Source organism: Gasterosteus aculeatus, chromosome 4, assembly GCF_964276395.1.
Source record: "Gasterosteus aculeatus chromosome 4, fGasAcu3.hap1.1, whole genome shotgun sequence".
In the NCBI taxonomy this organism is placed as follows: Eukaryota; Metazoa; Chordata; class Actinopteri; order Perciformes; family Gasterosteidae; genus Gasterosteus; species Gasterosteus aculeatus.
Window position 1 is genome coordinate 19,645,050 of NC_135691.1, and position 10,812 is coordinate 19,655,861.

Sequence of the window (10,812 nt, forward strand, 5' to 3'; positions counted from 1 at the left end):
CTGGTTATGTGTTGTTCTAACACTTGGGCATAATTAGCATGAATGTGAACTACGGCTGAGGTTGTGGAAAAATATCTGCAAGGATCAGGGAGGGATGAGGCTAGTGTGTTGGTGGAGCGGATCAACATCATGCACACACTTTTCTGGCTCGCAAGCTACTTTTCAACTGACCAGTCATGGCCATCTAGAGGACCGGCCGACGGGGGAGTTGTAGTAGTCAGGCGATGGAGTACTAGTACTACTACTATAAGTATTAGTTTTCCATTAGCTCCCGCAGTTGAGCTAATGGGAGTCGACCCCGCATGCGTGACGTGATTTTTTTTAAATCAATGGCATCTACTGCCACTGCCTTTCGCAATTGGCCGGTCGATTGAAATAAGAATTATTATGGTTTGCCAGATGTGTGTCAGTGTTATGAACGGACTGAACCGTTTATACATGTGAAGAGGTGAACTTGCAGCCCTAACTTCAGCCAGGCCTCCTGTTATATGTCTCCGTGTTGGAGAGAGAGTGACACTGTGGTAAAGGAGAAGGGCAGAGAGAGAGATTAGTTATTTCACTCTGATGGTGAGGGAGAGGGACTTCATTCGCCGTGCCTTGACTGCTCATCAGACGCAGCAGTTGTTAAATGATAAAAAGGAGAGGGAGCGAGAGAGGAATATAAAGCAGGACAACAGAAAGAAAGGGAACCGGCAAAGAGAGAAGAGGAAGATGGGAGCTAGAGACGAGCTAGAAGAAAGCTAGTGAGCACAGGGACTGACTGGGTGAGGGCGGAACATGAAGGGGCGGGCTGTGATGGGCTCTGTTAATCGTAGCTTGCAGGCTTAAAGTGAACCCTCTTGTCACAGAGCGCGCTGTCAGAATCTACGTCCACCAGGAACATGGTTCAGAGAAACGCCACAGAACAAACCGGTACGAGCTTGATACAATCTGAGGAGATTGCGGTTTATGGAGGAGAGAAATACTCCGTCATTAAATCAACAATAGTTGTTTGCTGCTCTTTTTCCCACTTTGAATGTGGTAAAGTGCTTTTCAGTCCTTTGTACACATTTTCTTGAATGTCCAGCCCTGTTGTGGCAGGCATGTGAGATCATTCTGATTTAGTAACTTTGAGTTTAAAAAAACGAATATGGATTACCCTTTGTGTATGTATGTTACTGCACCCAACTGCGGTGTTGTCATGGAGGCGTAGCACCAACCCCCCTGTTCCCCCTCAGGCAAGTGATGTTTGCACCGTTAATACAATCAATATGTGGAGAGCTGTTGACAGGCAATCCGAAAACTCCCAATATCAGATAAAAGACAAGAATATCCACATGTTACTGTATGAGGCCCAGGTTCTTGTATTTTGTTGAACTGAACTAAGTGATAGGCCTGAATCAATCCTTGCAGATCTCTTGTTTCCTGGACTTTCCTGGATCGTTGAGAGCAAAACATCGGCACAGGGATGTAACTGGATATTTTGAAGAGTTAACGGCCCGCTGTCTTCTCTGAATCTGGACCAGCTTTGTACCACCATGGCACCTATTGTGCATGCAGATGCATGGTGCCTTCACCTGGACCCTCTATCCCATGGGGCATAATTAGGACACACACTAGCAGTTTAGTCCAGGTGGACAGACAAATTTCCAATGCATTTATCTTTCTCTGTTCTCTGGCACAGATGTAATCACACTATAATGACCAATTCATCTATAATAATAGCTATACAGATCGAAATACTGACCGAGATGGATTGTTGTACAGAAACCTCTGAAAAACCATCATCAATTGTATGTGGAAAAGGTCAGCCGGCATTTGGATCTGTCAGTCAAACTTCTTTCAATCACTTTCTATTACAGCATCTGGGCAAACCTATACAGGAGCCACCATTTTTGTTTTGTATTTTTGGGGGGGGGCTACGTGGTATTGAGTTAAATAAACTGCAGTGTGTTTCCATAGTTATGAAGCGACACAGAAAGAATACATGCGCCTTTAGATACACAGTACTTGTCAGAATACACTCCCGTGATGGTTTGGATATTGTATTCCCTAACTAAAAGAATTAACCTCTCAATTAACTAATTCAATTTCACCTGAATCCTTCAAACTAGGGATGTTCAAAAGGAATTCCACCTAACATCATATTTCCAATCCATGCTAATGCAACGCTGCTTGCGCTTATTGTTAACTATATCTGTAGGTACTAAATTAAAACTACTTTTTAGGAGGAACAATGGCACAGAGACAGCGTCTTCAGGAGGAATTTGTGTTTGTCTCCAAAGTAGGACAATTGAACATTCACCATTAACGTGATGCATCTCATTCTCACAATATCATTCTGCTAACGCTCACCAAGGCGACTGGCCAATGTTATGTTGTTATCTATGGAACTGAATGTGATGAGATTATATATTTATATATAATATATATATAATATATATATATATATATATATATTATATATGTAACAAGGACATCTACAAAATATATCTTCAAAAGATGATTTTATATATATATGTATATTTGTAATATATATCTATGCAACTGAATGCGATGATATATATATATATATATATATATATATATATATATATATATATATATATATATATATAGACATATATGTGTGTGTATATATATAGACATATATGTCTATATATATATATACATATATATGTATGTATATATATGTGTGTGTATATATATATATATATATATATATATATATATATATATATATATATATATATATGTGACAGAGTGGCTCAGTCCACTTCAATTTACCTGTCTAGTGGGTTGGTCTAACTCAGGTGGCTTGCCACCTATGCACCTCCAATCACGGTGGGATACCCAGCTGCAAACAATTATTCCCCGTCGTTGTGATCACAGGGCGGGGCTCTCCCCTGGAGAGTATATGTTTCAGTACACCTACCTGTGGTGGGTCTTCCTTTCCGCTTCTCGGGGGTATAATGGTTGCTTGGGGGCTCCTGTGAGACTCACCTGGTCGTGGCATTCGTGGGCTTTGGGTAAGTTAGGGTAATATCATTTGTTGGGCATTGTTTGGTGGTAGCTGATGCGCCTGTCTGCATAGTCAGCCGTGGTTTGGAGGTTGCGGCTGAGGGAGCGTGCCTGCAGGAAGCTGGTGTGGCAACTTCCCATTCTGTGCCATCAACGGTACTCACCAGCTTGTCGGCTGAGTTGGCTTGAAAGAGCGTGGTTCTCCAGCCTGGTGTATTCAACTGTGACACCATATTCCGACGGTAGGCTGTCTCATCTGTACTGTGATTGCAGTTGCTCTGGCCAGCTGTTTTAAGCGATGTGTTAATTTGCAGCCAAGCGGCACTGGCCTGATGCACGGCTGACCAGCGGATCACCTGCGGAGGCAAGCCCCACAAGATATTGCGGAAACCCCCTCCACTGCTGTTCTGTCTGAACTCGTTTTGTGAATTAATCATTCTTTTCTTTGTTTTTGTTTGAGTGTGTGGGCCCCGTGGCCGATATTTTGTGTTTATTAATTGTTTTCTTTCTTTATTTAAGGAACAGGAGTTTCTTGGGCTGCTGGTAAGAGTGGTTGACTGAGCCTGGTGGTGGCGGTCCCCTTCGTTTGATTGATATTACTTCATCATATATTCAGCTGTGTGGTTTTCTTTTATTTTGTTTGGTTTTCTTTGCTGTGACATTAGGGACCGTCCACCCCCACCTTTTTCTCAGAAGTCATCTCTGCCAGCGAGCCCTCAGTCTTCTGTCCCCTTTTCCTGGTTTGATTTATTTCTTTTTGTAACATGGATGACTTTTAAGCATTTTTCATTGTTTTGGTCTAATCGTGTATCAATTTATAGACCATATCACTAGTCTCGAGACTGTCTTTTAAGAACGATGTACTCATAAATAAACGTATAATTTTGTATAATGGAATCACGTCTAGTGCCGGTGTTGTTCGAATCTGTGTCCTGTTGCTGACCATAATTAGGTGCTCCATGTCATTAATTCCGGGGGTGAAATTCCCACGGTGGCGTTGCTCGTATATTAAGATTATTTGGTCGTCCTCCCGACATTGCTACAAACTTGGCGTTGCTGGCAGGACAACACTTTGAGCCGGACGTGTATTCCTTTTTTTGTTGTAAATAAATATATATATTATCATTTTTATTATTATTATTATTATTTTTTTTGTTATTTGTGTGAGTGGTTGTAGAGACAGAACAGCAGTGGATTAATTTGGCTTAACTATTGGATTTCTAAAATTTGCCTAGCAGGTTCTGCTCCTGTCCCTCTCTGGTACCATGGAAGAGGAACTGCAACAGCTCAGAGACCTTGTTATACAGCTGAAGGCAGACAATGAGCAGCTGCGCCGGGAAACGGATGCTTCGCAGGCTGGCCCAAGCTCAATCACACCAACCCTTTCAGCTCCGGTGAGTGGTGCTCCCTTAGCCGAGACTAGTGCTACCATAACCGAGCGACTGGTCGTGGTGCCACGAGACCGGCGGTGTCCAATATTTAATGGAAAAACCGGTATAGGTGTGGATGACTGGGCAGAGGAAATTCAAGCCTGCATGCGCACTCGCCGCTTGACAGCTGCTGATCAGGCCCACTTCATATTTGATCATTTAGAGGGAGAGGCAAGGAACGAGATCAAATATCGTACTAGCACTGAACAAGCGGACCCGGTCCAGATTCTTGCCGTCCTGAGAGAATTGTATGGTTGCACTCGGTCATATATAGTTTTACAGCAAGCCTTCTTCGCTAGGACACAACAGCAAGGAGAAACCTTGCAGGAGTTCTCCTTGGCCCTGATGGCCCTGATGGAGCAGGTTAAGCAGCGGGCACCTGATGGTCTGCTTAATTCGGCCGTTCTTCTTCGAGACCAATTTGTGGAACATGTCCTTGACGGGGCCCTTCGTAGGGAACTGAAACAGTTGGTCCGTCGTCAGCCGTACGTCACCCTGATAGAAGTGCGTGCAGAAGCTATCCGCTGGGAACGAGAGGGACTCCCAGGTGGCGTTAGAGAGCGAAGTCATTCTCTTCCAGCCGTGTACGGTCTACAGTATGGAGTACAGAGTAGTCCTCGTCTACCGCTGGTTCCTGCAACAAGCTCAGAATTGGGAGAGCTGAAGGAACTGTTGAAACAACAGCAGCAACAACTCAACCAGCTCACCCAGACGGTGGCCTCCCTGCAGACTTCCTCTTTTCCGCCTCACCCTCGTCGTACGGGCCCTGTAATATGTCGTAGGTGTCAGCGGCCAGGCCATTTTGCCAGGGAGTGTCATAGCCGACAAGCTCCCGCTCATGCTGGTTCGGCACTTGGTTTAAGTACAAGTATGCCAAGACCTTCCGCTCCTGCTTCCCATTCGGAAAACTGAAACCCTCTGAGTTCACGAGTCACAGCTCAGGTGGGGAGTCAATCGACTCAACGGGAGAGGCCGTGGGTAAACTAGTGTCATCTTGTCCCCAACTCAATCTTTTGATGGGAGGCATTAAGGTCCCATGCTTGGTGGATACTGGATCCATGGTATCCACTATAATAGAGAGTTTCTTTTTGGCGCATTTTTCATCTTGGGGCCAGGAGCGCCTACAATCTTGTCATTGGCTTCAACTTCGAGCGGCCAATGGCTTGGCAATTCCATACATCGGCTATCTTGAGCTGGATGTGACGTTGTGTGACCAGGTGTTTCAGGGTTGTGGGATACTGGTGGTGCGAGACCCTCCTGGGGGGTCGTCTTCAGTCCCCGGAATCCTGGGGATGAACGTCATCCGACGCTGTTACCAAGAGCTCTTTGGAGCACATGGCACTGGGCTGTTCACGTTGCCGGTAGTTAACCAGGCCCCTGATTCAGTTCTTGAAGCCCTACAGCAATGCCACCAGTCAACCACCCAACAATCCAGGGACCTCTCTGGAATGGTGAGAGTTCGAGGCCCACAGGCAGTACGCCTGCCTGGTGGGGTCATGCAGTTCATCGCGAGCACCTGTCCAGAACAGCCCTCCAGTCCAGTGGTGCTATTTGAGCCCAGGGCATCTGGGCTTCCGGCAGGGCTCCTTGCATCCCCCTGCCTTATCAAAGTTGTCCGAGGTACAGTGTACATCCCTGTAGTTAACGTAGGGACTACTGAAGTCCTCCTCTACCCACGCACCACACTGGGCAGTCTTGGTAGTGCCAAAGTAGTCAGTTTACCCACTGGGGTTACTGAAGTGAGATCAACCATGGCTACAGTTTCCTCTTGCACGGCTGGTGGCCCTGTGCAGAGTGGTATAGAGGAGGTAGACTTAACAGCTTTGGTTGACCAAGACGAAGTTGATGCTCGGCACCTTCTGCGCCAGTATAGCTCTGTCTTTTCGGCACATGTGGGTGACTTGGGGTGCACCGAGCTTATTTCTCATAACATACCATTGCTTGACGATGTCCCGGTGCGACAACGATACAGGCGCATCCCTCCATCGGAGTATGAGGAGGCAAAGGCCCATATTAATCAACTTCTGGAGGCCAAGGTGATTAAGGAGAGCAGCAGCCCCTATGCTTCACCTATTGTTCTGGTTAGGAAAAAGGATGGCAGTCTACGCCTGTGCGTGGACTACCGGCTCCTTAATAGTAAGACCAGGAAGGATGCTTTTCCCCTCCCTCGTATAGAGGAGAGTCTTGATGCCCTCTCTGGTGCCTGTTGGTTCTCAACTTTGGATTTGGCCAGTGGGTATAACCAAGTTCCAGTGGCGGAACAGGATAAGCCTAAAACGGCCTTCTGCACACCCTTTGGCCTTTTTGAATGGAACCGGATGCCTTTTGGGCTGTGTAACGCCCCAAGTACATTTCAACGGCTAATGCAGAGGATGTTCGGAGCTCAACATTGCCAGTCCCTTCTCTTATATCTCGACGACATTGTTGTGTTCTCGTCTTCCTTCACTCAACATCTCCAACGTCTGGACGTTGTTTTGAGTCGCCTACAGAAGGAAGGATTAAAGGTCAATTTGGGGAAGTGCTCATTCTTTCAGAAAGAAGTTCGCTATCTTGGGCATGTTATTTCGGCGAATGGTGTTTCCACCGACCCGACAAAGATTGAGGCAGTTTCTAAGTGGCAGCGTCCCCGCCATGTTTCAGAGCTGCGTTCTTTTCTGGGGTTTGCAAGCTATTACAGACGCTTTGTAGAGGGATTTGCCCAGTTGGCAGCCCCTCTTCATAAGCTAGTGGCAGAAAAAGCGGGTACCAAGTCCAAACGACGCCAGAAACAAGATCTTGGTTCGGAATGGACATCTCTGTGTGATGAGAGCTTTGAGGCTTTGAAGGCCAAGTTGGTTTCAGCCCCAGTTTTGGCATATGCAGACTTTTCTTGCCCTTTTATTCTGGAGATTGACGCAAGTCACAATGGCCTAGGGGCTGTCCTGTCCCAAGAGCAAGAAGGTAGCATTAGGCCAGTGGCCTATGCCAGTCGAGGCCTTCGGCCCACTGAAAGAAATATGGACAATTATAGTTCAATGAAATTGGAGTTTCTCGCCCTGAAATGGGCTATGACCGAGAAGTTTCGGGAATACCTGTTGGGCCACAAGTGTGTTATCTTCACTGATAACAACCCGTTAAGTCACCTGCAATCTGCCAAATTGGGGGCCACAGAACATCGGTGGGCTGCACAACTGGCTGCTTTCAATTTTGAAATTAAATATCGATCTGGCCGGAGCAATAGAAATGCTGATGCACTTTCTCGGCAGTACGTTTCGGACCATGGCGTATTTGAACAGGCTCTACCAGGCACATCAGTCCCAGCTGTACTTCAGCAAGCTACTCATTCGGACTCGCTACCCTCAGCATCTCAGGCGGTGATATCTGCTCTTCCGTCCTACTCGTGTGTGGACATTCATGCGATGCAGAATGGTGATCCCCTCTTAGAGGAGGTTATGGTTTTTTGGAGGCGGCAGGTTCCACCGACCCTGGAGGAAAGGCGAGAGTTGTCCAAGCCAGCCTTGGCATTGTTGCGACAGTGGGACCGCCTGGTTGAGACAGATGGTATTCTGTACCGCAGAGTGTTCCGATCAAATGGTGGAGAAGAGAACCTCCAGCTGATCTTGCCAGCTTGTCTAAAGCAGGAGACACTGAGGCAGCTCCACCAAGCGCACGGACATCAAGGAATCGATCGAACAACTGAATTGGTTCGAGAACGGTGCTACTGGCCAGGGATGTGCTCGGACATAAAGCAGTGGGTCCAAGAATGTGAGCGGTGTCAGGTCGCAAAGGATTCTGGACCAGTCATTCACAGCTTTATGGGGCACCTGTTGGCAGCCCGTCCAAACCAGATTGTTGCCATGGACTTCACGATCTTGGAGTCTTCCAGCACTGGCATGGAAAATGTCCTCGTAATGACTGACGTGTTCAGTAAGTACACAGTGGCTGTCCCAACTCGGGATCAGCGTGCTTCCACCGCGGCTCAAGTCTTGTTGAACGAATGGTTTTTTAAGTTTGGGGTACCGAGCCGCATCCACTCCGACCAAGGCCGCAGTTTTGAGAGTGCCTTGATACGGCAACTTTGTTGTTTGTATGGGGTGGAGAAATCCCGCACTACCCCATACCATCCTGCAGGGAACGGACAGTGTGAGCGGTTCAATCGAACCCTACACAACCTCCTGCGCACGCTTCCAGTTTCACGAAAGCATGACTGGACGTCATGTCTTCCGCAGGTCCTGTTCTGTTATAACACCACGCCCCACCAGGTAACAGGGGAATCTCCGTTCTTCCTGATGTTCGGCCGCGACCCTGGGCTTCCTGTTGACTTTTTGTTGGGTCGGGTCCGCGACCCTGTACCCGGGAAAGTACAGGATTGGGTGGTCGAGCATCAGGCCAGACTTAGAATGGCTTTTGAGGGGGCGCATGATCGTCTGTTGGCAGCGGCTGGTCGCCGCAAGGAGCGGTATGACCAGCGGGTCCATGATGAACCATTGCGGGTGGGACAGCTTGTCTATATGAGAGACAACAGTGTCAGGGGCCGTCATAAAATCCACAACATTTGGAGTTCTGTGGTATATCAGGTGCTTAGAGCGCCTCATGGCGAGGGTCCGGTGTATACTATTGCACCGGTAGACAATTTGGAGAGATTGAGGAATGTGCACCGCAACATGTTGAAGGCTCAAGTGGGGCCTGCTACGGTGGCCCTTCCCGTTCCTTCACCACCGTTACCAACAGTAACGGAGGGTAACTCCTCCAGCGATGATGATCTGTGGGTCATGGTCTCTGAAACCACTGGAACCGGCTACCCAACTACTAGGGGACCCGCTGTGGCGAAGGACTTGCCTGTCCTTGATGCGCCTCTGGCAAAGGGCCCGGCCGACACACTAGTTACTTGTCCATCTCCATCAGAACCGGTCGGTGTCTGTCAACCCGCTGTTCGTCGGACTGGTCGGTCCACTGCTGGCAGGCACCCTAACGTCCATCATCTTCCACGGCCTGCTGGTTGCTTTGACAATAACCCTGTTGAACCGCCGAGGGCTGTGTCCAATGTTCAGGTGGCCTTCCATCGGCCTTGGTGTTAACCTCTAGACCTTTCCCCCCCCGTCCCGTAGGTTCATCGCCGGGGCGACGATGCAAAAGCTGGGGGTAAATGTGACAGAGTGGCTCAGTCCACTTCAATTTACCTGTCTAGTGGGTTGGTCTAACTCAGGTGGCTTGCCACCTATGCACCTCCAATCACGGTGGGATACCCAGCTGCAAACAATTATTCCCCGTCGTTGTGATCACAGGGCGGGGCTCTCCCCTGGAGAGTATATGTTTCAGTACACCTACCTGTGGTGGGTCTTCCTTTCCGCTTCTCGGGGGTATAATGGTTGCTTGGGGGCTCCTGTGAGACTCACCTGGTCGTGGCATTCGTGGGCTTTGGGTAAGTTAGGGTAATATCATTTGTTGGGCATTGTTTGGTGGTAGCTGATGCGCCTGTCTGCATAGTCAGCCGTGGTTTGGAGGTTGCGGCTGAGGGAGCGTGCCTGCAGGAAGCTGGTGTGGCAACTTCCCATTCTGTGCCATCAACGGTACTCACCAGCTTGTCGGCTGAGTTGGCTTGAAAGAGCGTGGTTCTCCAGCCTGGTGTATTCAACTGTGACACCATATTCCGACGGTAGGCTGTCTCATCTGTACTGTGATTGCAGTTGCTCTGGCCAGCTGTTTTAAGCGATGTGTTAATTTGCAGCCAAGCGGCACTGGCCTGATGCACGGCTGACCAGCGGATCACCTGCGGAGGCAAGCCCCACAAGATATTGCGGAAACCCCCTCCACTGCTGTTCTGTCTGAACTCGTTTTGTGAATTAATCATTCTTTTCTTTGTTTTTGTTTGAGTGTGTGGGCCCCGTGGCCGATATTTTGTGTTTATTAATTGTTTTCTTTCTTTATTTAAGGAACAGGAGTTTCTTGGGCTGCTGGTAAGAGTGGTTGACTGAGCCTGGTGGTGGCGGTCCCCTTCGTTTGATTGATATTACTTCATCATATATTCAGCTGTGTGGTTTTCTTTTATTTTGTTTGGTTTTCTTTGCTGTGACATTAGGGACCGTCCACCCCCACCTTTTTCTCAGAAGTCATCTCTGCCAGCGAGCCCTCAGTCTTCTGTCCCCTTTTCCTGGTTTGATTTATTTCTTTTTGTAACATGGATGACTTTTAAGCATTTTTCATTGTTTTGGTCTAATCGTGTATCAATTTATAGACCATATCACTAGTCTCGAGACTGTCTTTTAAGAACGATGTACTCATAAATAAACGTATAATTTTGTATAATGGAATCACGTCTAGTGCCGGTGTTGTTCGAATCTGTGTCCTGTTGCTGACCATAATTAGGTGCTCCATGTCATTAATTCCGGGGGTGAAATTCCCA

At 47.8% G+C, this 10,812-nt stretch overlaps 1 protein-coding gene across 2 annotated transcripts; it reads left to right on the plus strand.

Moving 5' to 3' along the window:
- Positions 1 to 2,735: 2,735 nt before the first annotated feature.
- On the plus strand, positions 2,736 to 5,773 carry LOC144406094 (uncharacterized). 2 transcript variants are annotated; one of them, XM_078100234.1, is made up of 3 exons: positions 2,736 to 3,242; positions 3,315 to 3,740; positions 4,239 to 5,773. In XM_078100234.1, the coding sequence occupies exon 3, from the start codon at positions 4,266 to 4,268 to the stop codon at positions 5,340 to 5,342; it is 1,077 nt and encodes a 358-aa protein (XP_077956360.1). In that variant the 5' UTR covers positions 2,736 to 3,242; positions 3,315 to 3,740; positions 4,239 to 4,265; the 3' UTR covers positions 5,343 to 5,773. The 2 variants fall into 2 exon arrangements, with proteins under 2 accessions (XP_077956360.1, XP_077956361.1); XM_078100235.1 differs by having other exon boundaries at positions 2,736 to 3,008; positions 3,074 to 3,740.
- The last annotated feature ends 5,039 nt before the right edge of the window (positions 5,774 to 10,812 follow it).

Excerpts from the sequence above, each read along its gene's own strand:
- LOC144406094 (XM_078100234.1), top strand. The coding sequence starts at position 4,266 with ATGGAAGAGGAACTGCAACAGCTCAGAGACCTTGTTATACAGCTGAAG.